The sequence below is a fragment of the Thermothielavioides terrestris genome, chromosome 3 (assembly GCF_000226115.1).
Source record: "Thermothielavioides terrestris NRRL 8126 chromosome 3, complete sequence".
Classification (NCBI taxonomy): Eukaryota; Fungi; Ascomycota; class Sordariomycetes; order Sordariales; family Chaetomiaceae; genus Thermothielavioides; species Thermothielavioides terrestris.
The window spans coordinates 4,673,972-4,699,341 of NC_016459.1; the positions used below are offsets into that span (position 1 = coordinate 4,673,972).

At 59.3% G+C, this 25,370-nt stretch overlaps 9 protein-coding genes across 9 annotated transcripts; 3 read left to right on the forward strand and 6 right to left on the reverse strand.

The window, feature by feature from the left end:
• Positions 1–1,776: 1,776 nt before the first annotated feature.
• On the reverse strand, positions 1,777–4,645 carry THITE_131997 (uncharacterized protein; the record flags this gene model as incomplete). Its single annotated transcript, XM_003654829.1, has 3 exons — positions 1,777–3,812; positions 3,871–4,064; positions 4,132–4,645. 3 exons carry the CDS (start codon positions 4,643–4,645, stop codon positions 1,884–1,886), a joined length of 2,637 nt encoding a protein of 878 aa, XP_003654877.1. The 3' UTR covers positions 1,777–1,883.
• Positions 4,646–5,529: 884 nt separating this feature from the next.
• On the reverse strand, positions 5,530–5,845 carry THITE_2090054 (uncharacterized protein; the record flags this gene model as incomplete). The annotated part of the gene is made up of 2 exons (XM_003654830.1): positions 5,530–5,601; positions 5,726–5,845. 2 exons carry the CDS (start codon positions 5,843–5,845, stop codon positions 5,530–5,532), a joined length of 192 nt encoding a protein of 63 aa, XP_003654878.1.
• A 709-nt stretch (positions 5,846–6,554) lies between these two features.
• Positions 6,555–7,616, forward strand: THITE_2118088 (uncharacterized protein). The gene is made up of 2 exons (XM_003654831.1): positions 6,555–7,348; positions 7,419–7,616. The coding sequence occupies exons 1-2, from the start codon at positions 6,839–6,841 to the stop codon at positions 7,452–7,454; spliced, it is 546 nt and encodes a 181-aa protein (XP_003654879.1). The 5' UTR covers positions 6,555–6,838; the 3' UTR covers positions 7,455–7,616.
• A 505-nt stretch (positions 7,617–8,121) lies between these two features.
• Positions 8,122–9,688, forward strand: THITE_2170781 (uncharacterized protein). The gene is made up of 2 exons (XM_003654832.1): positions 8,122–8,699; positions 8,789–9,688. The coding sequence occupies exons 1-2, from the start codon at positions 8,612–8,614 to the stop codon at positions 9,100–9,102; spliced, it is 402 nt and encodes a 133-aa protein (XP_003654880.1). The 5' UTR covers positions 8,122–8,611; the 3' UTR covers positions 9,103–9,688.
• A 267-nt stretch (positions 9,689–9,955) lies between these two features.
• On the forward strand, positions 9,956–11,601 carry THITE_2118090 (uncharacterized protein). The gene has a single exon (XM_003654833.1). It carries the CDS (start codon positions 10,089–10,091, stop codon positions 11,100–11,102), a length of 1,014 nt encoding a protein of 337 aa, XP_003654881.1. The 5' UTR covers positions 9,956–10,088; the 3' UTR covers positions 11,103–11,601.
• THITE_131994 (uncharacterized protein) lies at positions 11,529–13,157 on the reverse strand (the record flags this gene model as incomplete). The annotated part of the gene is made up of 3 exons (XM_003654834.1): positions 12,978–13,157; positions 11,657–12,851; positions 11,529–11,599 (listed from the first exon to the last, which is right to left on the reverse strand). Exons 1-3 carry the CDS (start codon positions 13,065–13,067, stop codon positions 11,529–11,531), a joined length of 1,356 nt encoding a protein of 451 aa, XP_003654882.1. The 5' UTR covers positions 13,068–13,157.
• Positions 13,158–13,405: 248 nt separating this feature from the next.
• THITE_136252 (diphosphomevalonate decarboxylase) lies at positions 13,406–14,897 on the reverse strand (the record flags this gene model as incomplete). Its single annotated transcript, XM_003654835.1, has 2 exons — positions 13,406–14,764; positions 14,839–14,897. The coding sequence occupies 2 exons, from the start codon at positions 14,895–14,897 to the stop codon at positions 13,633–13,635; spliced, it is 1,191 nt and encodes a 396-aa protein (XP_003654883.1). The 3' UTR covers positions 13,406–13,632.
• Positions 14,898–15,877: 980 nt separating this feature from the next.
• Positions 15,878–16,474, reverse strand: THITE_2118096 (uncharacterized protein; the record flags this gene model as incomplete). The annotated part of the gene is made up of 1 exon (XM_003654836.1): positions 15,878–16,474. The coding sequence occupies one exon, from the start codon at positions 16,472–16,474 to the stop codon at positions 15,878–15,880; it is 597 nt and encodes a 198-aa protein (XP_003654884.1).
• A 3,191-nt stretch (positions 16,475–19,665) lies between these two features.
• THITE_2118098 (uncharacterized protein) lies at positions 19,666–22,028 on the reverse strand. Its single transcript, XM_003654837.1, has 2 exons — positions 21,195–22,028; positions 19,666–21,136 (listed from the first exon to the last, which is right to left on the reverse strand). Exons 1-2 carry the CDS (start codon positions 21,586–21,588, stop codon positions 19,896–19,898), a joined length of 1,635 nt encoding a protein of 544 aa, XP_003654885.1. The 5' UTR covers positions 21,589–22,028; the 3' UTR covers positions 19,666–19,895.
• Positions 22,029–25,370: the final 3,342 nt, after the last annotated feature.

Consider the following 25,370-nt stretch of genomic DNA (forward strand, 5'->3'; position numbering starts at 1 on the left):
AAAAAAAAAAACGAGCGTACTGCGGTAAATTTAGCGACGAGAAGCCGGCGCAGACCGCCCCGTCGGCCCCCGCGCTGCGCTGCAGAGCTCCTGGTTGGTGTTGCTAAATCAACTGTGGTGCATGAAAGCCCCTTACTACACGACAAAACATGGAACACAGATTCTGCCTCGGAAATCACCGTATCTGGAAATGTGCTCACAGTCAGACCAAACATTCGACATGGTCTGATTAGGTACCGTCACGCGAGACAGCAAGCAGTGGCTTCCGTTATGTACGCGACAGTAGCTGCCGGGTATGCGACCTTCGCTACCCGCGCAGGGAGTTAGCGCCACCGAAGTTCTCACCAGGGGCCAGGGCTCTGGCGCGCCGGAGGCCGCCCGCAACCTGCAAACTTGCAGCCCGGAACATTTTACATACGCAGTGTAACATGGAGCATGCAGCATGCAGCATGGACCACGGAACACCATGGATGTCAGGACCATGGCAACTCGCGGCTTAGTTACACAGTACTCCGTACACAGTTCAAGACAAAGCAGACTGGTGCGGAGGGATGCTCCCTCCTCAGTTGCCCCCCTGCGGACGCAGAAGCAAAAACAGAAAGCCGATGCGTGATTTTCTGGCCTGCGTCGCAGCCTCCATGGGAGCACGTTCGTTCGAGTGCGGAGAACTTTGTGCCTCGACCTGTGTTTGCAGAGTCCCAGCTTCTCTTTCCGCAACACTTTGGTAAACACTTCGATTCGCTCCTCGATTCGCTCCGGATCTTCGCAGCACAGCGCCGGGGAGGCGGCGGAGAAAAGTGTATCAGGATGAACAGGGAACCTACACTACGTGCTCGACTGTCTCTGCTTACACACACTACCACCTACCACGGTATGGGAGTGATGTACGGTAGTCAGTAAGTGCACAGTACCCCGGCGGTGAGGACTGGGGCCGAATACGACGCAATCAAGTCCTCAGCTGGCCGCTGAACTGAATGGCCAGCATGGCGGCGGGGTCCGTCTCGGACAAGATCAAATGCTCGGCTGCCGGTGATTCTGGAAGCCATGACGCCCACTGCATCCTTCATCACGATTAATGTTAGCATGTTCCTGGTTCGCTCAGGTGGATGGATGGATGATTGGATGTTCACCAAGGTCCCTGGTCCGAGGTTCAGTGCACACAGGTTGGCTCAGACCAAGTCCAGCGGCCACACGCCGGCTCTTACAGCCTTTTTGCTAATCGTGTACTGTACGTACGTCTCTTGATAGAGACCAGCCTACCCTACCAGGCCATGGCTGCAAACTAAGATGGCACCGCGTCTCGGAGGTTTCATGCGGGCTGTTCACCCCCCTTCATCCCACGCACAACCGAAAGCCTCGCCGTGGCCCGCCATGCCGTGCCCAATACCAGGATGCCGGGTCCGCCAGCGGGAAGGTTGGGGACAGAAAGGTGCGAGAGCCGCTCCTGGATGCACGCGGTTCCCGGTTGGGTTGCACAGCATGCCTGAACTGCCGCAGCTACACTCTTCGGCGGCCAGGTAATTACCCCCACACCGTTCGCCGCACGCAGACACTCCGTAAATCGCTCATCTCATGCCTCAGCATATATGTACCCACCTCGCAAGCCCCCCAGCTCATGTATGTGCCGGTGGGATTCGGGAGGATGTTGTTGGCTGGGAGACGAGGAGGGCACATTTCCAACCCGTCGGGCCGCGGCGGCATGACAACGTGAACATACAGGGGGAGAGTTGCAAGGAAATTTCCATGTTCTAAAAACCATTGATCTTAATGGTGGCACTCCGCCCTCCCGGTGTAAGCAAGCGGGCAGGGTGCGTCTCGGATTCTCATCCAGCCATCCCGCACTCGATATGCTCGGTGCTCTCCCTGGACCGGGTGTCTTCATCTCAAGGGAAGCTCCCCTTCTCAGGACCGAAATAACCACGCTCCGGAATCGGCAAAATTCCCACGCTCCGCCCGTCCATGCCAGCCGAGCTGACCGTGTTCCCCCACCATTCCAGCTTGACCGGGTTGTAGCCGACCGCGAAGAACATGATGAGCCCGCTGATGGCAACGCCCGCCGTCAGCGCCGCCGAGAGCACGTAGTTGTACTTCTCCCACCAGGCCAGCCGGTACTTGGGCAGCAGGTACATGAAGATGAAGGAGAGGATGAACCCGGGCGTCTTGTACGCCATGTTGGACGGCGCCCAGTGCTGCACCCCCTGGATCACCAGGATCGGATTCAGCCACAGCAGCGACGCGACGAAGGGGAACAGCGTCTTGTCCAGCACCGCAAACGTGCGCGGCCGCAGCCTCGCCCTGAGCTTCTCCTTCACCCGCGGCAGGTACTTGGGCCCGAGGCCCTGGCCGACAAGGAACACCAGGGCAATGGCCACGCCCATCAGGAAGCACCACTTGAACAGCGGGTACATGGCGCCGAACATCCTCTCGGAGCCGAGCAGGCCCCACATGAGCGAGCTGGCGTACAGCGGGGCGCCGTCGTTGGCGCAGGTGAAGCGGCTGGGCTGGTCGGGCGTGCACAGGCCCTTGACGTTCTCCATGATGAAGTTCTGCGTGGCGACGGCGACGAAGCAGGTGATGATGATGGTGCCGATCTGGCTGCGGAAGACGGCGCGCGGCGCGATCTTGACGTAGTGCGCCATCTTCTGGTCCTGCACGTAGTTGTCGCCGTAGCCGGCCAGCGCCCACGAGCCGAGCGTCTGCGCGAACAGGAACGCGTTCGGGTTGCCCGGCAGCAGGTAGCCCGTCAGCACCTGGATCAGCGAGCCGAGCCCCAGGTTCGTGCCCGTCGTGGCCGACAGGAACGACAGCGGCACCGCGAAGACCAGGTTGACGCCGATCATGAGGAAGACGAGCCAGACGGGCGTGTCGAGCGGGTAGATGGACAGGAAGACGACCGCGACGACCACCGCCAGCACCAGGATCAGCAGGAACCACCAGTCGGGAACCTCAGGGTACTGCGCCATCAGCCGGCTGTGCACGTCCATGGCGCCCTCGTAGTTGCCGCGCCCGTGGCGCAGGCCCCGGTAGAAGTCGACGTACGCCTGCCCGACCGTGGTCCACTGGTTGACCATGATGTAGAGGAAGTAGACCGGGTAGAAGGCGAAGTTGGCGCCCACCGTGAGGATGTAGCCGGCCGAGTAGAAGGGCGGCGAGTAGGCCTGGTACTTGGCCTCGTCGAGCCGGTTGTTGACCACGACGTTCTGCACCCGGTACGGCTTGCCGTCGTTGGCGAAGGCCGAGCTGGAGTTGATGGGCAGGTAGGCCGTGTAGTTCATGTTGCGGTAGTAGATGGCCAGGATGATGAGCCCCCCGAACATCGCGCCGAACCACATGGTGCACGTGCTGAAGAAGGGCTGCGACAGCGCCGCGTACGAGCTCGTGGCCACGTTCCAGTCGAAGGTGGTGATGGGGTTGAACAAGCCCAGTCCGAGAGACGACCCGGTAAGGATGGCCAGCGTCAGGTTCTCGGGGGCTATCCACGTCATCCAGTTGAAGGTCGAGAGCGCGGTGAACAGATAGCCCGGCAGCCAGTAGTAGATGGCCATGCTGATTGTGCAGATGTAGAAGAACTTGTACCGCGAGATCGTCCAGCCGTAGATGTTTTCCTTGGGCTCCGGGCGAGTTAAGGCGCGGTTCATGGCGATGGTCGGCAGGATTGTCGGCCATAGGGCCTTGACCGGGTAGACGCTGAAGCGCCGCAGATATCCCGCAAAGCCCATGCCCATCAGCTGGACGAAGAGGGTCAGCATCAGCTGGTAGCCAAACGTAACGAACTTCAAGCCGTAATAGACATCCATTTTCTGGACGAGAATCTGCTGGCGGTCAGCCTCGAGACGAAAAGAAGAGGAGGAAGTGGTCTAAGGTCCTTACCATCCCGTAAGAGTTGGTCGTGTAGATTGCGATGTTGTACGTAATTGTCGCAAACATCTGCTCCTTGAAGGTCCACGGCCCCGGGTTGAGGGAATGCCGCACTCCAAAGAGCGTGATTCCCCAGTCAGGTAGCAGCCACTCGAGTGCTTTCGCACAGGGATATAGGAGGATCTGGATCACCGACCCGCTGAGCGCTACGGTTGCCAGTCAGCTGGGTATCCATCCACGCACGGCATGCACGGCAAACTCTGGAGAACTCACTGACAGATGGGAACCTGCTGTTGAAGAAGGAGGCCATGAACGTGCCGATGACGGCCCAGGAAATGCCCAAGAAGTACGCGCGGATCGTCTCGATCGGGACGCTCGAGTCGTCGATGACCTCGGCCACGGCGCGGACGCCCGGGTAGGGAGACGAGTAGCGCATCATGACGGCGTCGATGCGCAGGTCGCGGTCGTAGAACTCGCCGTACTGCTTCCGCCCCTCGAGCAGGCGCCGCATGCGCTCGCGCATCTCAGAAGGGAAGTTCCAGTCGTCGGCGTGGAACTTGTACGACTCCTGCACGATGGCAATCGCCTCCTCCTCGGTCATGTTGTTGATCTTGTCCAGGATGTACTCGCCCTCCCCGTTGGGCGCCAGCTCCTCCAGCATCTCGTGCGGAATCTGGTCCCCGATCCGCTCATGCGCGGCTGATCTGGACCTTAGCTTTTCCGGGTCACCGCCTGGGGCTCCGGGCGCAGCTTCGACCTCGTCGACGACTTCTACCTTTCCCGCCATCGTGCTTACAGTTTACGCTGGGTGTTGCCGCGGCAGACAGTCCCAGACGCTGGGTTCCGTAGGGAGGGAATTCCAGCGCCTCTGTCGGGACATAGGAAGGGAGGGGTCCACGAGAAGAGACGATAAGCGTTGGCACCGGCACCAACAGTCCCGTCCACACTGCGCGGTGCCGTACCGCGCGGTCCATGCGGGGGAAACACATTCCTGTCTCGGCCGTGTTGAACGTTACATGAGCCAAGCATCCTATAAAGGTGATCCCTTCCGTGCCCAGAGCCAAGGGCTAAAATTGCGGGGGTCCGGAAACACGCAGGGACTGTTGGGACGTGCCTGCGGACGACATCGGCGAAGCGCGTGACCTCGACGTCTTCGAGCTTCCTGTCTTCCTCTGCCGGCAGCCAACCGCTAGGCTAAAATCGGCAGGAGATACCAGGCGCCCAGGTTCGCATATGCGATCCTTGAGGATTTCAAAGTCTAGGCCGGCAGTTTGCAGGTGGCTCCGGAATAGAGGGTTCACTTTTAATTATGCATGATTCCCTAGTAGCTTCATTGTTCGCTCTCCTCCTTATATCCACCCTCTCCGGTTTCGTTCTCTGATGTCTGTTCTGTTTTCTTCTAATCCGTGTACTTCTTGGTCTTAAATTGATGAACATTAGGACTTGAGAAAGTTGAGATCAGTAGTTACTGTCAGCTATGCAATTAAACTCTATGCGCCGAGCTGCATTCTCCTCAATTCTGCCCCTGGAAGATTCGGCCACTGCATATGGATACCTCATCTTGCCGGACCTGTCGATAGCGCCAAATTTCCTGGAACTCTGGTGCATCCACCAGAACACTGGCCGTATCAGCTTCTTGACGAAGCCAGGTGCCGCCGCAGGCCAGTTGTTTTATGTGTTATCTTCGTAGTGCAGGTCGAGGTTGGAGAAGCAGACGAGCTCGCCGGCCGTGCCCAAGCCTTTCTGTGGCCCAGCGTCAGCACTGATATCCTAAGCCTCGGTGTCGGAACAACGGCATGAAATATGCTCACCATTACATGCTCTCCCTTCTCGTTGAAGTCCTTAGCAAGCCTAACCACCTTGTCACTGTCATGGCGAAGGCCGGCGAGGGTGGGATCTCGTCCCCGAGGTGCTGCGTCAGGGTGACGCCAAAGCCGTTGATCAAGGCTAACACCCTGCTGCCATCGCACGCCTTTTTGCCATCCATCACAGCGTTGGCACAGGCTTATGGGAACCGGTCGAAGTCTGATGCTTGGCAATGTGAGTTGGATGACGCGGATACATCGGACTCGCCCTCTGCGAATGGCCTAGACAATGCTACTTTACGCTCCACTGCGACAAAACTCGACATGGATACCTGGCATCTTAGTCATATGTAGCTGAAGTTGTACTTCACTTGTTGAGCGCCACAATAGTCGAGACAACAAGATCTCGGTTTGAGGCCATCCCTCCGAGTTTACTTGTGATCGCCGCCGTCAGGAACATAGGGAGTGAACAGCGTCAAACTCCCTTCAACGGCCGTCAATGCACAGGAAAAAAAAAAAAAAAAAAAAAAGAAAGGAGTCCCCAGAAAGACAACCCTGAAAATGTGAACAGAACTTTAGGTGAAGCAGAAGAAAAGGTCGAAGGAAGAAGTATCAGGTAGCTTGCTGCTTTGTTCCCACACCTAGACCGGAAACGCGACTATTGGTGCTGTAGCAGGGAAAAGGGTCCAAGTACCTTGCCCTCAGTCGATAAATGCCTACTGTGGAGGCAGGTAAGAACATTTCATGGGAGAGAACTGCAGAAACGAAGGTGAAGCTCCGTATTCGACGGGGCTCGGAAGCTACCACGATAGAAGCCCTGCACTGTGTCAATCACGTCATGTTTCCGGCGTTGCCCCCTATTTATCCGGCCATGGTGGCTACTATATAGTACGGATCTGAAGAACTTGCAGAAATAGGTGGTGTTCTAAGCACGGAAGCAAGGACGCCGCATCTGTTGCGGATCCTGCTTGCGACTTGTAATTAGATTGGCGGCAATAAATAGATGAAAAACCACCGCTGTTGCCCGGCCTCGCAGAAGTCCTGCGCAATAGCACCCTTAAACACACAACCTGTAACCCGACTACAGTACTCACTGGCCGGCCGGCACTCTCTTACTCAGGACCTAGGATCCCGAAGCCTCACCAGGACAGTGGACAAACACGCCGACAACGACAATGAAGCTAGCCCTGTTTGCGGCCCTTTCTGCCGGCCTGGCCGCCCCGGCGCCGGTCGAAGCTGACGACCCCGTCTCGACGCCGACACCGACCACACTCCAACCAGGGGCATACTGGATCCGGGCGGTGGAGGCGCCCAACTTCCACAAGTACCTCCAGACGAAACCGGCCAACGTGCCGGGGACGGCCATCCTCGACTCGTACACGACGGCGGGCCAGTTCAACATCGAGGACGGCCAGCTGGTCAACAAGGTGTCCAACCCGCCGCTGTACCTGTGGGTCGAGGAGCCGGCCGACAAGGCGAACCCGCCGCGCACGCTGGCCACCTTCTTCAACACGACCAAGAACCCGTTCGGCACCTTCGCGTGGCAGGGCGACGCCCTGACGTGGTCGGTGCCGAGCATCAAGCGGCAGAACCTGGCCGCCTGGCTGGTCTGCGAGAAGCAGGCGCTGTTCGTCAACACGGGCGCCTACGGCTACCAGACGCCCTCGGGATGTGCGGACCAGACGGTGAGCAGCATCCGTGGCCCAGGCTTCGATCAAACGGCGGCGCGTTCGACTAACGTAAGCGGTCGGTCAGATCCATTACTACAATGACAAGACGGCGAATAACTGAGACTGGGGCTGCGAGGTTCAATTTAATCAGCATGGCTGAAGTGCCTCACACGTGTATGTACATGCGGGCGTGATAGTTGTGCAGCTGAGAAACGGTTGTTGCATTCGCTCTACCAGACGTCAGGTCCGGTTTGGGTCCCGAGTCACATGCGGGCTGCTCATTGCTGTCCTGCAGCTCGAGGACCTGCGCAAGGCAGGGGAGAAGGCATGCTGAGGATGCCGAAGGTTGCCGAATCAAGCTCTGTACGGAGTTGTGTAGTTCGCTGTTCAGCAATGCGAGGAGAGATATAACTAGATCGAAAGATGTATCCAAGGACAGCGAGATGTCTGGCTTATGATAATGCTTCCGCTCGGGAAGTCCTTCTGACGGAGCCAGGTATCGATAAGCAAGGCGCTCATTGAACCCCGACACGCATCGCGGTTGGTGTGGGGAAGTCGGGCGTTACACAAATCCATCTCGAATCAATGTCGCATCGCGGGGAAGGCAGAGATAAGGGTGGGCCCGTGGGGTAATCTTCACTTGGGTTGCGACTCCATGAAAAGGACGACATTATGCTGACTACTGCATCGCAAAGCCTATCCGAAATGGCCAAGACTAAAGGAAAGGGCTTAATCGTTTATTTTCCCTTTTCAATTTCCTCGAAGACAGCAGCGGGCCGCGGCACATTCGCACGAACCCGGATGTTCTCCTGCATGTGAGTCGAACGGAAAGTAACGGGTCGGGGTGGGGCTAGGCAGTCCCTCGTCCGATTTTGCTGCGCAGGGTAAGGCACCAAAAGCCACTCCCCGCGGACCAGCCAATGAGAGGACAGCCTCCAATCCTTGGCCCGAAGCCCGGAGTTTCGCACATGGTCGAAAACACGCCATTTTTCGCGATCAGCGCCATCCCGCCTGGCCGACCACCTTCCACTGTCCGCTGGCTTCCGCTTTTCAACTCGACAGCTCGCTCTCAATTCTCTTCCTCCCTCTGCCTGTTCTGCATCCGTACGTCGCTTTACAACCACCCACCTAGTTTCGCTCATTTACGCCGAAATTTCAGACCTCGATCGTCCCGAGAAGAGAGGCAAAGTCAAACAAAGGAAAACGGAAACGTCGAGCACGACTTCGCCGCCGTTGCCAGATACCGCTTCACGACAGCAGTTCCACAAAACAACGACCATGTTCGCCACGAGGGTACTCCGCCAAGCTTCTCACCACGTCGAACGCACGCCGTCCATTAAATTTATCGGCAGGCGCACGACCCCTGGTATGTCCGAGGTCTCCGAGAACACGAGCTTCTGGCATCTTCCCAACGTCTCTCCGAGGCACAGAACGCTGACTTAAGCACCCGGCCAGCCTCCGTCGACCACTCCCCGCAACCCCATCCCGCTTCGCCAACCCATTCGCTTCCGGCATCGTTTACCAGCGGCTCCTCCCACGCCACCTTCAGCGTCTACCGCGATCACGCTCAGCAATTTGGCCCTCTTCGCAAGACCATCAAAGCTAACGCAGGCATCGGCGCCGTCGCCGGTTCCGACCTCGGTCCTGTCGCTCCGCCCAAGGGTGTCTTCTTCGACCGCAACGATCTCCCAGCACGGTTCCACCGCCAGCCTCTCACTGCTGCCGAGATCGAGGCCATTGAAACGGGGGGTGCGGCGCTGTTCTCATAAGCGCCGTTTCACGACAACTTTAAGCACACGATTTTATCTGTCCCTACTATGAGTCCTGAGAGGAGTTCCCGACTTTATGCAAGCGGGCTATCTCCGTGGAAATTGGAGGTGATGGCGATCTCCGGACGCACATTAGCATTTACAACATCACGACATTGGCATTAGGTTGGCGGCTCGCAAAGGACGTGAACAACAGTGCACCCCATTGCTTCCATGCAATGGTTAGGGTCGGGGAAACACATACTCAGAACGCGGGTCCCCCGGTTTGGGCTGTTCTCGGGCTAGACCACCGTTCAGCAAGAGTGGTCTTCTTTTTTCTCTTAATTTATGGTTATACACCGGATGGATGGGCCCACGCTTCTGATGTCACGCCCGCGGTTGTCTGTATAGGAGAATTGGGACCTGGGGAAGCATTTCACGGCGAATACCTGGGCCCTCCCAGCCGACTAGGAGACGGGTAGTGAGGGCATGGGTTACCTAGCATAGATCGGAATGACGAAGGCCAACCGACACTCATTTCTAACTCGTCCTCTCCTGTTCACTCAGCCCTGTGTTTGATGGGTGATGTTCCGCTGGTGTCATCCGACAAGTCGAAGATGGGGGAGAGGTTGCTGAGCGGGGAGTGCAAAATACCCTGCGGTTCCGGAGTTTTTCGACCTGGTTTATTTCAAGCTCTCGAGCTTCTTGAGAACAGCCCGGATTAAGGTCCACTACGGAGTACAGATCCGTAATCAGCATGTTGCCGTGTCGTGATTGGGGCATCGCGCCTGCAGCTTTGGGTACCATGCTGCACCGGGTACGCGGGGCGCGTCCAAGCAGGGTTGTCGGGCCGTTCCAGCTGCCGAAGCATTTCCTAGTCAGCTGCACGCTCCTTGGCTCCTTTCCAGCTTGCGTGATGTCCGCTACGAGACTCGAAACAACAGTCACCTCGAAACGGCCGTCCGCGGACGAAGCAAGGACCTCCCGAGACGAAAGATGCGCCCATAATGCACACAGAACTGTTAGATACTGTCTTGGTCGGTCGCAGCAAAGAGGCGACAGCGCGGGAGAACAGCACGGCCGAGGCGGCGGCAACTGCAACAGCAGCAACAACAGCAACAGCAGCAGCGAGAACAGCAAATATGAAGGAATTCGGGTCAGAAGGCGGGCAGAACGGGGAGGAAGCGAAGTGCCCTGTCGACCATAAAACTCGGGAATTGTGGCTGCAACAAGCACAGCAAGCGCGGGCGAGTACCAGGCCGACACAACCCTCACAAGCATCGAGCACAACGCCCGAATCCGCCGCCACCACCACCGCTTCCTCCTCCTCGTGGTCGTCATGGCTGCGCGTCCCCTTCTTCTCCCGCCAGCCCCAATCCCAACAAGCTACCGACGCTTCCCAAACCCCCTCGCCCCGATCAACAGTAGCAGCGCCGCCGCGCGCGCACCCGCAGCTCGACGAGACGCGCGTCGTCTCCAGCATCCCGCGCACCGCCGATTCGGGCCCGTCGGCCTGCCCCGTCAACCACGAGCAGGAGACGGGCGCGTCGGCGAGCGGCCACTGGGTGTACCCGTCGGAGAAGCAGTTCTTCGAGGCGATGCGGCGCAAGGGCTACGACGCGGCGGCGGCGGACATGAAGACGGTGGTGCCGATCCACAACGCGGTCAACGAGCGGGCGTGGGCCGAAATTCTGAAGTGGGAGGCGCCCTACGTGGCGCCGGCGGCGGGGGCGGGGGCCTGCGCGGGCCCGCGGCTGCACAGCTTCGCGGGCCGAGGCACCGCCGCCATGAGCCCCAAGGCGCGCATCAACACGCTGCTGGGCTACACGGCCCCCTTTGACCGGCACGACTGGGTCGTGGACCGGTGCGGCACGCGCGTTGAGTACGTCATCGACTTCTACGCCGGTCGCAAGGACGGCGCCGGCGCCGGCAAGCTCAACTTCTACCTGGACGTGCGCCCCAAGCTGAATACCTGGGAGGGCGTCAAGATGCGCGCGCTGAGGGCTGCGGGGCTGGTATAATAATGGTCAACGGTGGTGAGCAGCGGCCTGTCACCCAGACGGAGAGGTTTCCAGGCTTTGTACGAATACGGGGTGTTTTTTTTCTCACTATTGTATGTACCATACCGCTCAACGTTTCTGGTCCAAAGACGAAGGGGAAGGGATGGCGTTTGGCTCGGCTGCACATCATGTAGAGAGGGTTGGAAGCTATAGAGAACTGCCGACCCAGGGCCAGCCCACCGAGGGTCGAAATGGCGTGAATGATCATGTTACGGGTGGTATCTCGAGTAATAAAAGAAAAACACGTGTGGTTTCCCGTGCGACATAAACCATATCTTGACCCTTCCTTCATAAAACCGTGCGCTCCCAACATATCTGTATGCAACAGGATCCCTGGATAACCTACCCGGCAACGGCGTTCTACCCGGCAGCGGCGTTCAAAATCTGCTAGTCATTCTTCGCCTCCTGGTGACCGTGGCTCAGGAGGCGCGTCTGTTCCTTTTCAGAGAACGGGACAACTAGGTAGACAGCATCAGCACCCGCGTATAGGGGACAGATGTGGGCATGAGACGTACTTTTCTTCCCGTCTCCGACCCTCACCCGCACAGGCAGCCTCGTCTCGAGCGCATTCACCTCCAGGTCCCAGCCGGCGGCCGCCAGGGCGGCAAAGATGGTCTCCTTCTGCTCGTCCGACACGTACCCCAGCGGCATCTCGTTCTCGTAGTGGCTCTGCAGGCCGTCCTTGAGCGCCGAGTCGAAGTGGTAGGCGTGGTTGACGGCGTCGAACCAGGCCGAGAGCGGGTTCTTGGTGCCCTCCTTGAGGGCGATGCGCATGTGGAAGTGGCCGCCGCGGTGCCAGATGCCCATGAAGTACGAGCTCGTCTCGAAGTCGTAGCGGTGGTAGCCCTTAGGATTCCAGCCGCGCAGCTGGCCGTACGTGACGAACTCGCAGAAGCCCGTGTACTCGCCCGTCTTGCTGGCCAGGTTGCCGCGGCCGTTGCGCAGGATGCTCTCGCGGCGGGCGACCTGGGCGGGGGTCAGCACGGCGCCGTGGTCCAGCCACTCGCGGAAGACGATGGTGGCGCGCTGGCGGTTCAGCGAGCGCATGCGCACGCAGCGCACGGCGCGGTAGTTCATGATCAGGTGCACGGCAGCCAGGGCGACCATCAGCAGCCAGACGAGCTGCTTGTCCTCGACGAGGCGAACGACCAGCGAGCCGGCCAGCATGCCCAGCAGGCTGACGACGGTCTCCTGCGAGGCCTCCTTGGCGTTCAGCTCGGCCAGGTTGCCAGTCACGGCGAAGTGGGCGGACAGGCTGGCCTTGCTGGCGCCGGCGGCGACGCCGCACAGCGAGCGCAGCACGCCGGCCGACACGATGACGGCCAGCTTGGGGAAGTAGGGCAGGGCCGGGGTCAGCAGGTCGAGGAACTGGGCGCTGTCGTTGAACAGGTCGGCCAGGAAGCGGTAGAACTTGCACTCGGGCTCGATGGCCTGGCCCATGCGGTGGGCGAACAGGATGGTGGCGATGCGCGAGATGGTGTCGCCCGTGATCTTCAGGATCAGCGCGCCCGTGGGCGACGACGACGAGTCGCCCACGCCGAGGCCCTCGAGCACGGCGCGGTTGGCCAGCAGCGACGTGATGGACGAGGCGAAGGCCTGCAGCGAGTCGTACGTCTGGTACGCGAGGTAGTCATCGGTCACGGTGTGCGGGTAGCCGGCGGGCAGGAACGCGTAGAGGATCGCCTTGAGCAGCGGCACATCGGTTTTCTCCTGGGCGGTGGGCGAACGGGGAAAACATCAGCGGGAGAACTCTCTCCATCAGTCACGTCGCAAGACCAAGGGGACAACGGGGGGATAGGTTGCGATTGGCGAGACGGGACAGCGACCACTACTCACGGACTTGAGCTTCTCCTGCTCGCCGCCCTCGGTGTACGTGCAGAGCACCTCGCCGCCCGCCGGATCAATGTCGTAGTAGCTCCGGCTCATGGCGGCGCGGGCAGTCGCATTCTCGCCGGGGTTCGCCGGATGCCAGGAGGTGGTGAAGCGGCCGATGCCAGGTTGTGGATTTGGCTGCTTTCCACGTTGAGCCGGCACGCTTGGTGATGCGCTTGCTCCCCAAGCCTGGCGAGCCGCTGAGGCCCTGCTTGGCGCGTCCCCGACTTTACCGTGCACTGTAATCCGTACGGTGCGGCACCCCCTGCATTCCAGGCGCGGTCCCCCTGAGGCGCAGCGGGAGGGGCACTACCTAGGTCATCTTCAGCTTCTAACGTACCCCGCTACCTAACCGAACTGCTGGGAACTCCCGCTGGGGCTAAGGTCACTTTAATCCGTACTGTAATGTGTATTGGATTGCGCTTATCATATCAATCGTCCTTCACTGCGACATATGGACGCAGGCCAGGGTGGACAGCATGACCATGTGCATTTTACGCAACCAGAACTGACGAAATGCATGTGATTCCAGGACTGAACCCTTCTGATGCTACTGTAAGCTACAGGTTTTGCCCTTCGCCCTAATCAGAACTGGGTGCCACTGAGGCCGTGAGCCAGGCTATCTCCTCGCTGTCACTGGCGTTCCGTCTTCGGCAACCAGATGCTCGTCCGTCTTGGCGGGGCCCTCCCCAACGCCCGTCAAAATCACCCGGCTCACGCCGCTCTTCAGCAAGCCGGCAACCGCCTCATCCAAGGTCACCGTAGGCTTCAGCCCCTTGACGACAGCGTCCTTCCAGCCGTCGACCGCCGCGCCGAGGACGTGGTAGAGGGTGCCGACGACCGCCTCGGCGTCCTTCTCGAGGTAGTAGATGACCGCGTTCGGCCCGGCATCGAACGTGTACGCGGCCACCGTCCGGCCGGCGGCGGCATTGATCTGCTCGACGGCGCGGATGGCCGCCCGCGACACGTCGTTCATGTAGAAGATGGGCGGGTAGGTGTCGGCGCACGTGGCGTGGAACGAGTTGGAGTCGCGCATGGTGACCTCGGCGAAGGCGGCAAAGTCACGCTCGCGGATGGCCTTCTCCATGGCGGCCATATGCTGCGGCACCACGCGGGCGATGCGCTCTTGGAACAGACCCGAGGTAGCGACGGTCTGCTGCATGCCCGAGGTCGAGCTGACGCCCTTCTTGGCGGCCGACACGACCAGGATCAGCGCCCGCATGTCGGGCCAGTGCGCCGCCTCGGCCACCTGGTCGGCCACCGAGTCGCTTCCGTCGGCGGCATCGCCCATGCGCCAGGCCACGTAGCCGCCGAAGAGGCTGCGGCAGGCCGAGCCGGAGCCCTGCCGGGCGATCAAGCTCAGCTCGGCCGGCGACGCGGGCAGCTCGTAGAGGTCGGCGATGGCACGCACCAGGGCGGCGAAGCCAGCCGCCGACGACGCCAGCCCCGCCGCGGTCGGGAAGTTATTCTCGGAGACGATGCGCAGGGGCATGGTCGACAGCTTCGGGAGGGACACATCGGCGGTCTCGAGGGCGGCGCGGCGGGCGCGCAGCTCACGGAAACAGGCCTGCGTGCGGGCGCCCGAGACATCGGACGGCTCGCCGTTGAGCAGCAGCGAGTCGCCGTCGGCGGCCGGGTACGCGGCGGAGCAGGAGGCGGTGGTGAGCGTGCGCAGGTCCGACTGCGAGAGCGTCACGGAGAGCGAACTGTTGGTCGGCAGGTTGAGCTTGGCATCGCGCTTGCCCCAGTACCTGCGGTCGAGAAGCGGTCAGTTCCGATGGGTTCCAGGTTGCTCTGCTCGGGGCGAGAGCCGGGCTGCTCGTACTTGACGACGGCGATATTGACCGGCGCCGTGGTGCTGGCGCGATACACTTTCTCGGCCATGGTATGCGGCTCAGGCGGAAGGAGATGGCTCGAGGGGCTCCTCCAGAATTCACGCACGGCACAGCCTTTTGTTGGGCTGCGAAGAGAGGGTCTCAGGTTCCGGTCCAGTCGCTGGGCGGTCAACGCCCGCTGGAGTGTGTTTTGGGAATACTCCTTTCAGTTGGCCCCGTTTTGGCGGGGTAATTGGAGCCCTGAGAACTGACGACAGGGATGCAGCTCTGGAAGGGGCCTAGTGCGGGGCAGATCCAGCCGCCCAAAGTCGAAGTGAAAGTCAGGAACCAGGTGCCTCCTCTTGCCCGCCAGATATGATATCCGTGCCACAATTCCCCCTACCAAAGGGTAAAATGAGTTGGGTACCTAGACAACAAGATCAAACTCCGTTCACTATGACTCTCTTTCATATTCGCATCCCTTGCCGATGGTGAGACGAGCACTAAAGAAAGCAAGCAGCAAGGCATCCGGGGTACCTAATCCGTGGATTTCTCTTCCTGACTCTGATCACGAACGGCCTACGCGTAACACGCAGCGATTGATTCTCTCCCACTATCAATTACTGTCCCGATTTCAGGTAGTTATCCCTCAGCGCTAACTCTGCCCGCCGACAACGATGAGGATCAAACGACACTGACCTCCCGAATCCCGCGCCCAAAGCAAGGCAACCGAGACGCATTCTGAAGTCTCTTCTCGAGCCGAAGTTCGCCTGGCTCATAGGCTCATATGCGTGCTCAGGCAGAGGTGCCGGGCTGGCTGGCCTGCGTTGCGGGAGCCGTTCCCTGACCATTGCCACTGCCGACCATGCCGCCTCCAACCGGGGCTGGTCCGCCGATCTGGGACGTCTGCGGGTGGCCCGTGGCGCTGGAAGAAGACCGGTGGTGAGATTATGCTGAGTGTCGTCCAAAGGGGCCAACAACTTACGCTGCGGTGCCTGCTTGGCGGTCCCTCCTTTTCTTGGTCCAGTGCCTGGATACGACGTACGCGCCCTAGACAACCCGACAACCCCGGGTCAGTCGACTGTTCCTCATCGCTACCGGTACCCTGACGGTCGACATACCAGGATGGTGGTGACGAGGAACGCAAACATCACCATGAATGAAAATGCGAGCGCGGTCCGCCAGCTGCCGCATCCGGAGTTCTCGAAGACCGGGAAGAACGGACCCCTCCACCACCCGCCCCAGTAGTATCCCCAGTAGTTGTAGAACCAGGGGGAACCACATGTGTGCACGCCAGTGCGCTGGGGAAGGAAACCTGTCAGTTCGGGTACCTAACTGTTGACCCTTCGCTGGCTGGCGAACACAACGTACCGTGATGAGCAGGCAAAACAGAATCAGCCACATGACGAAGAGAGCAAAGTCGCCCGGGAACGCGTGGAACGAGTACATGAACGGAGCCATGAACACGAGCACGAAGAGCGTGCTGATGGAGGCGACAACGACGCCATAGATGGCCCGGCCGTCGCGTGCGGCCCCGCCCTTGGACAGCTCATGGAGGAAGTGGCCGAGGATGCCCAAAACGATGACGGAGCCGATCAGCTGGAAGATGCGCAGGGCCACCTGGGCCCCTCTCGAGATGACGCCCATGGTTGTTGGTGTTGTTGCTGTTGCTCAAACTATCCAAGTCGCTGGTTGCAGTGGTTATGAGAGATCAGCAGCAAGTCGGGACAAGATGATGCTTGACGCGAGGAATGCTGCAGTCCGCAACTTGGAGCAAGAACGTCCCTCCGGCACGACGCCTCTGCCTTAAAATGCTGTGGCTCGTTGCTTTGTCTCCCTCGCCGGCCGAGCGGATACTATCACACAACGACCAGTGACCTCATCGGCGCCACCCTGGTTGGTGTTGTCATTGTCCTCGCGCCCCAAACCAGCGGCGAGCAACAGCCATGACTGGTGCTCAGTCCCACATTCCCGGAAGCAGACATCTAACCCGAGGAATGACATCACGCCCCGCTCGGTGCTATTCTGTTGATTCTGGTTCCTGCTCTGGGCCTGACCAGAACCGACCTGACAGACGTGGTGTTGCCTCCCGGGCGCCGCATCCGCTCTGGCGGGTAACAACCCTACAGGAAGGCCCAACAAATCTTGATGATCGGTTCCGTCGTATGCGTTGATGAAGTGAAGATGTTACTGAAATGCCATATGATTGCTGCTGTGACTGTGAGTGTCCTGGACTCAGCGTCCGAAGCTACTCAGTTCAGGCACACGGCGCACTGCTCCAAGCGCTCTCAAGCCTCCACGACTCAGCTGGTGTCGGCAGACCATTGACGTAGTCATATAATGCTCTATGGCAGACCTATCAGTTGCACGCTTCGAGTGTCTTGTGTTTGAGGATTACAGAACGTGCCACGGTGCTCAACAGCGATGCACAGCGAGTGTCGAGACGAGGGAAACTGGAGCGCTGATACCAACAGCACCGTTGTTTCTACGCTCTTCGGTATGTACACGCTAACATCCTAGGGGAGAGAGCAGGGGCGCAGTCCAGATCCCGGATATGGCTACCGGGACCATCTCACAAACCTGCAACAGGTATTCTTGAGCTCAATGCCGTGCCATCTGCTGAAGAGCATCCAGCACGTTGGGTCACACTGATGGCCAAGCAGGAAACACCTAACCACCTACCCCTCTCTCGTTACAAACACCACATGTCGGAAGCAGGCTCCCGCAAGCGGACAAAGCCACAAAGCATCACACCGTGCGCGACCTCCGCTCTTCAGCAGCGCGTCCGCCAGGCGGGACCTATGATGGACCATAATGGATGATACATCGGACAGAGCCTGCCCCAGCAGATTCCGATAGGACCCGTAGTAGTCCGTACCGCGACGCACAGCAGCGATGGACCTGCAGATGGTCGCGGTTCCGACACGACGGGAACGTACAGCCTCCCTCCTCCCCTTCCGGCTCCTCAGATTGGTGGTCATCGGCCGCATTCCCAGCTGGAGCAGAGCATTCTCCAATCTGCCTGCATGTATATGCACACTAGTACAGAAGCGGGCCCTGCCCAATTCCCTGTTTGCTTGCGTCATTCGCTCCGTGGGTATCCGTCTTTTTGTTCTAGTGTAAGGGGCATCATATTCGTGGTGGTCTTGCGCTCTCCGAGGGGCTGATTTGTCCAGACTTCGGCGGGCTCCGGAGAGCCTTGAGAAACCGCGAGTAAACACAACATGCCGCTAGCGACTCAGTACCATGTATAGTTTGCTCTTAGATGCATGTGATCGCTCCGCGGTTCTTCCCTGCCGTATCTTTCGAGCGTCAGGATGTAAGAGCACGAGGCAGTCATGCTGTGCTCGGGTCCACGGCCGGGCAACACCACCTATGGCAGCATCTTCATGGCTTTTTGTACAATTCAGTCATATCTTTTCGTCCCTCTGGACCGCACTCACCAAGTCGCGAAGACTCAGGGCAAACCTGTTCCCCCCAAGCAAACAAAGCACATCACAGTTCAGCGACTTCAGGGGTAACCTCAATATTGCATTACATGTATGGGAGATGCCAACACGACTTAGAAATTCTCATACTCTGATGCTATCCCTCCCTCCTCAACTCCCGGGCCATCATCTGTGACTACTCAGCACATCCGTCCAGCGCCAACCTCAAGAGACAGCAGGCCACCCGCAAAGCCATAACCCATCCGCTTTGCGACTCCGGAACCAAGTAGTTTGAAAGACGAACACAACGCCTGCCGCCAGCCGGCGATGGCCTGCAGACGGGACAACGCCCCTGTCGGACGCCACGTGTTTTGCCTAGCTGCCGGCAACCACCAAACGTTGTGTGTGTGTGCGTGCCTGTGTGGGCGTGTGTGTTCTCGCGGCAGCGCGCCCGCGCATGTGTGAGTGAGAGGGGGTACGCTCCAACGGGCAAAAAAAGAAAAGAGAAGGAGAAAAGAAAAAGGGGGGGGGGGGGGGGGGGGGGGGGGAGGAAGTGGTGCATCGCAAACGTTGTCTCTCGGCTGCAGGCCAATGTCTCATCGTGGGGAGGTGAGATCCAGTGATCTTCCACTCACTCAGTCATACCTATGTACATACACTACATGCGTACATACATATCCATGCTTTTGCGGAGGCGCCACTGGTTTCAGGTGTCATGCCTGCCCGTCATCCCAAACCCTTTTCTCTTCCACTTCCGCTTCTCCGTCCCGCCCGTCCAACGGGTTGCTGCAGCGAATTGGCTGCCATGGATGGACATCATGTGTTTTACCCCAAGCGTTACACGAACCCCGCGCGTCGTTTGGAGGGGAAGGAGGTTGAAGAACGAGGTGCGGAGAGGGCAAGGAAAACAAGGAAGAGTAGCCGTGTGGCAACACGGGAGATGCAAGCTGGATGCTGTAACCACACGAGGGGGGCATCGTCGCACGACAGTGTTTGTCACCCGCTGCCGCCCGCTCCGCGAGACCAGACGACATGGCCAATGTGAGCCTGCCTGCCCGGAGTTATGCCAATGTCTGATGTGATACAGAGTGCAGAGCGCAGAGCACTCGGTCCTACGTTGCAACTCTCCCCCGCAACGCACTGCGCTGTCTAAACAAGTCAGCACCACCATGCTTTGCATCGAAAACGCCGTCAAGTTTGAACTCCCAGGCCCGTCTATTCCAAGCGCTCATGAATGCTACAAGTTCCTCAGCCGCGCCAACCCCGCCGTTGCCGGCCGATACATCCCTTTTCTGGTTGTTGTTTTTTGCTTGTGCTTGTACATACAAGGTCGCGCGAGTATAAGACACTAGAAGTAAACAATACTGCAGAAGCTGCCTCACCATGGCTGTGTTTTGATGACGGAAAGCAACCAAGGAGCATCACAATCGCTCATGCTGCAAAAGGAATGACGGCAACCGATGGGGTGGGTATCTTGACTGAGATAGAAGAACACAAAGCGAAACAATAGACGTGAGGCCCGAAGCGCTTCGTAGCCGCGTCCTCCTCATTAGATCGTCATGATCAATCATTCGTCCCGTCGGTTGATCGAGTGCGGTTCGTTTCGTCGTCGCAAAGAGAAACCGCAAGCAGTTAAAACATTACTTGCGTAGACCGACCTTCCCGGCAAGGCTCTTGAGCCAGCCGGAGGCACTATTCCGCCTGTCTTCCTGGCCATCGCGGACCATGGCCGCCTCGCGGACCATGGGGCCGACGATTTCGACGTCGCCCAGCTCCGGGAACTTCCCGTCGTCGCTGAGCATCCTGGGGATGGAGGGGGACAGCTTCTCCTCGGCCGAGCGCAGCAGCTGCGAGACAATGGATGGGTCACCATTGCACTGGTGGCCCAGCCGCGCGACGAGATCGTCCTCCGCCCGCTGCCATTCCTGCTCGATCTCGGCCCACTTGGCTTCCGTCAGCCCGTACGTCTTGGAGGTGGCCCCGTAATGCTCTGCCGTCCGCACGAGATGCTTGGCGTAGTTGGTTCGTGCCAGGTTCCAATCCGCGCGGAAAGCCTGCAGCGTCGCGAGATCGGCCGACTCGGGCACGTACGGCCGGGGCTCGATGGTGAAGTTCGCGTGGCCGAGCCGGTCGGACCAGGAGTCCTGATGGTCGAACAAACATGGAATCGGAGAAGGAGCGTCACCGAACGCGCTCGAGATGGTCCCTCGGCGGAGCGAAGAAACGGACGGCTGGGCACTGAGAGGAGGAGAGTGTAGTCCCTTCACCGAGCCCAGTTCAGCAAAGCCTGGAGACTGCACCATGGTCGGAGACTGCAACGGTGACGGCTGGAGAGAATGCGGCTGGGTAGCGAGAGCCTCTGTCAAGAGGGGCGGCAGCAGAGGTGTCGTAGCCAAGGCGCGATCCTGCTCTACCCTCCTGCCCAAGGTCGCCGGCATGTTGTCGAGGGGAGAGGGCGACACCACGCTCTCGGAGCTTTCGTAGAAGGAGAGCGCGGGCGTGGCCGGTACTGAGTCATGCGCAGGGTCCGTACTCCCGTGCACGTAGCCAGAAACCGACGACGACCTACTAGAACGGTTGCGGGAGAAGCTTGGGCGCGGGTCGGCCAGGGAAGGGTCGGAGGCAGGCGAGAAGGTCAGGTCGTGTCGCCTGGGTGCGGATGCGGATCGCCACCGCGGAAGGCTCGGTAGTCTCGATCCCAGTCTCGTGCTCCAGCTCGAGAAACCTGCATCGGAGCCATGGCGTCTCTTCCTTTGCCGGGAACCGGCGTCGAAGTCGCCATCGCTGAGGAAGCCGAGGTCGTAGTCGTAGTCTGAAGTCATGGACCGATATATGGAGGTGCTTTGCGCGGAGTCGCCATGGTGCGAGCAGGGGACATCGCCTGGTTTCATGTGTCAGGGAGGAAGCAAAGGGCAGCGGCGGACAAGAGGACCACCTACACAAGCAATAGTCGTGGAAACTAAACTCGCGGTCATTGTCCTTGGGCGGCGTTGCAGGTTCCTCCTCTTCCCTCTCCAGAGGCTCCTCCTGGACGTCTGGCAGCTGCGCTTTGCCGGGCCTGATCGCGTGCAGCGAATGTGCGGGTGACGCCGGGGTATCGGTGCACGGCGGTGTGCCAAGCTCGAGCGAGGAAGATGAGCCGGATAACCTTGAGTGATTGGTGCGCGAAAAAGTCGACGTGATAGGGGATGGCGAAGCAAGGTCAGACGAGGACGAGTCGTAGATGTAGTACAAGGACGCGGCGTCTCCCTCGTTGTTATCATGATGCGATTCCAGCTTCTTCCGTTCTTCCACGAGCCGCGGAAGCAGCAATGGTTTCAACCCGGTCGACATCGGAGGCTTGCAAACATGAGGGACTCGATCACCAGCTTCCGAAAGGCGTTGGAGGCTCTTGTGTCATCGACGATGCGCGCTGTGAACTGCGATCGAGCTTCAGGGTCGGGCGGGAAGAGGTGAAGATGTCGGAGTGGAGGTGGCAGGCGGACAATTTGATGCTGAGGCCAAGACACTGGCAACAGGATGAGCCACCTCCCAACGCACGCGATCGCTGGGCTGCTTGGGAAGCGTGGCACCGACAGGGGTGGGTGAATTGGGTTTTCTGGCGCAGCGTGTTTTTGCGGGGCGGCGAGGAAGCACACCCGGTCGGTCGTTCCAGAGTGTCAGCGCTAGGTGGCAGCTGGCGGGTGCGGCTATTGGGGCCAGTCTCTGGTCGGGTGGAGCGATCCGCAGGATGACGAGGTTGTCGCTGACCAAGTTCTCGTAACCGCCGGGATGAGCCGCGGTAGAATGTTGCCGAATGCAGAGGACGACGAAATTCCTTGTTTTGAAGAGCTTTGGTGGGCTTATATGAGCCCCGTCTGCGGAGTACTCCCCCGCGTCTCCGTTCGTCAAGCAAGTTGAGTTGAACGAGTGAGTTGCACAGGCCTTGGAGCTCCTCGAACCCCGTGTCTTGGTCCTCGGCACTTGGTGTCCCGCCAAGCACTCTCGACGAATGGGGCCTTGTCCGGGTCGCCAGGCGAGGACGTCAGGCAGCGGGCGGCCAGACTGGCGATGCTGCGTCCCTCTTGGGGGTCTCTGAGCGGCCGAGGGTCGTCAGCGATGAGCGTGCTGCCACTGGCACCACGTGTAATCGGGCACCGTAATGTATGTGTACATACTGTATGTACCTAAGCAGCACGCAAGACGCAAGAATGTGCCCTGGGGACTGTCGGAGGCGCGGCCGGCGTGGGCTTGGGTCGTGCGGAGTCACTCGTCAGGCCAGCGATTGCTCGGCAAAAATTGATTGGGTGCGAGAAGCTCCGGCTCCGGCGTCCCAGATCCCGACGAAGGCCAGCAGCCCAGAGGCCAACGACAGGAAGAGCGGCGCCGCGAACAACCGGTTGGGCAACAGTGGCTCGCGCGGGTGGGCCAATGGATCGGGGGCCAACAGCTGTCGAGCAAGGGCTCCAGGAAGCTCGCTACCTACTCTACTAACGTTACGTAGTGTAATCCGTACTGTGTACCTTAGCTAACTCATTCACGTTGAGGCGACCGTTGGCGATGTCCGCGATGACGCGCGAACCTGCTGTGGGGGACACGCTTCTCGAGAGAGGTCGGCGAGGTTGCAGCGGCGACATTGACGATCCATGAATGGCTCGTGGTTGTCAATAATTGCCTGTCTGTCTGTGACGAGGTGCTGTGTGTTAACACCGGGTTGGCCAACCGCTGTTGAGGCGGATCGTTCGTCTGGTCTTTTTTTACCTTCGCCCGAACAGCCAGTGCGGTGGAGCTCGAGCGGGTTAGTGTATCCGGAGGTTCACGCAGATTGGTTTCCGTCCGAAAGCCCTGGGTCCAATGGCCAAAAAAAGGCGCCAGAGCCACCAGCGAAGGATTGCTGACCGGGGTTGGGATGAACCAAATGTGCACAACGCACAACGCACAACGGAGGATGGGACCGAAGCAAGTGTCCATGACTGGCTCCGAATGACATTGACAATGTCCCAAATCCTGAGATGCCGTTTCGGCCTGCTCTCTGTATGGCATGCTTTGTGCCACCCTCTTTCTTGCAGCCAGCTCGGCTGCATGTGCAACCGCATTGGAGAAACTTTCACCGTATCGTATGTGTGTTCATTACAGTACCCACATTACTGTATGTACTGTACACTAACGTGATATTCCGGTGGCCAGGCAACAGGCCTGGCCGCGAAAAAAAAAAAAAATTCTTGCAGCCTCAGCAGTGGGGCATCTGCTGCCGCTAAGGAAGGGAAGGAACAATCCAGATGCTCAATCCATCGTAAGCCGAGGCAACGCCTACCGTAAAAAAGAGCAAGAGGAAACAAAAAAGGCTCGGAAAAACCGAACATGCGGTGCGGAGAGTTATGGCATGGATGTGGAGGCAGGACCCAGGTCCTCGGTATTCGCTTCATTATCCATTATCTTCGTTGTGGTTCCGCAACAGTGATGCCTTGCAACATCCGACATCCGGGCCAAGTCCAGTTCGACAGAACAGGGGGAGCCAGACACAAAGAGCATATTCCGGGCTCCTTGACCACTTGATATCGAAGCCGGCTCATTGCTCCTGGCGTACTGAAGTCCCGACGAGTACCCGGTACGCACTCCGTAAAAGCTTTTTCGCCCGAATCCACCGATGGGCACTCTACTTCACCCGAGCTTACTGCCATGACTTCCCTGCCGCCCACTTCCCCTCGCACTCGAACGACTCGTGGCAAGCCAACGATGGTCGCGCCGGCAAGCCGGACTGGAGATCTCGCGCACCATTTCCCTGCAGCAACGAAACCTCAATCTTATCGTCTGGCGCGGGGGGGCACTTGTCCAGGCCGGCGCTGTCGATATCCGGCTCCCCCGCTCTTCTCTCATTTCTGCAGGCACGCCTGTGCAGGGGGCTGCTCGCGACGTGTGAGAGACGCAATGGCCACCCCCGGACCTCATGCTCGCTTGGCTTTTTCTCCTTTGCTGCAACGTCGATGCTGTGTGCCCTTGGCAAAGCGCACGTCTGGCCTCAGCTTCAATTCTTGTGGTATTAGGTAGCTATGTGCTAAACGCAGGGTCCGCATGATACCGCGTCTTGTGTCTTTGTGGAGGCCACCTCGAGTCCATCCCGTCGGCCACCCCTCCGGCCTTTCCCCATGCCGCCGCGTCTGTCCATGGAATTGCGCAATACGTTGCTGAACCAGCCGCTGGTCAACTTGTGCATGTTGAAGAAGACTGCGCTGCAGCCGCCCGGCTCGAGGTCTAACTGCTGTACTACTCGCCTGATCCGACGCCCGAATGAAGCGTGGCGGCACGGCAAGCGCACCGTGCCAAAGGCCTATGGCATGCTGTGATGGAGCTCCCGTGGCTGACGTTGCCCTCCGGCTTACCAGCAGCCACTCATGCAGGAACTCGAGAGCATGCAAGTGGCCTCGCATCTTCGAGTTGGCCCCTATTCTCAGTTCCGAGAAGCGTCTGGTCGGACTCCCGTTCTGCAATGGATGGGAACGAGTCCACCATGCTTGGGAACCCGGCGATTCCCCCGCGCTGTCGTACGCCCATTTGACTCGGGGTCAAACGAGGGGAAGCACTTGGAATGTGCTGCAGAACAAAAAAACCTCTGCGCCATCCGCCAGCTCTCGAGGAGAGCTCGGCTGTCGAGGATCGATTGAGGCATTGCCATGTGGACGAGTCCATTTTGCGGTTGAACATCATTATCTCGTCCCTTGCATTAGCTCGGCCTGGAGGAGGGTCGGTGAGGGACGGGATTCGCTGAGGCTGCGGCGGCACCCTCGGGACGGGCCCTCTGCGGCGCGCGGCTGCTCGGGCTGGCGTAACGTCTTTTTTTGTTTCTTTTTCAGGGTCGCGTTGGCGGGAGACTCGTGGCCCAAAGGACATCATTCGTACCTGATCAGCGAGGGGGGCCGCGTAAGACCAGCATCGTTGTCGGTTAATCATCAGCCAGCAAGTTGATATGTCTCGTTGTCACTACAACTGGCGGACCATGTGGATGAGTGATTTTTTAGCATTGGTGGCCATGCCCGTCATATCCATTCTGGGTTCTCCTGGTCTTCGGGGCATTGGGGGACAAGTCCGATACCAAGAAATATCGCTGTGTATTTTTCTCGCGCGGACCTCGGGCATGG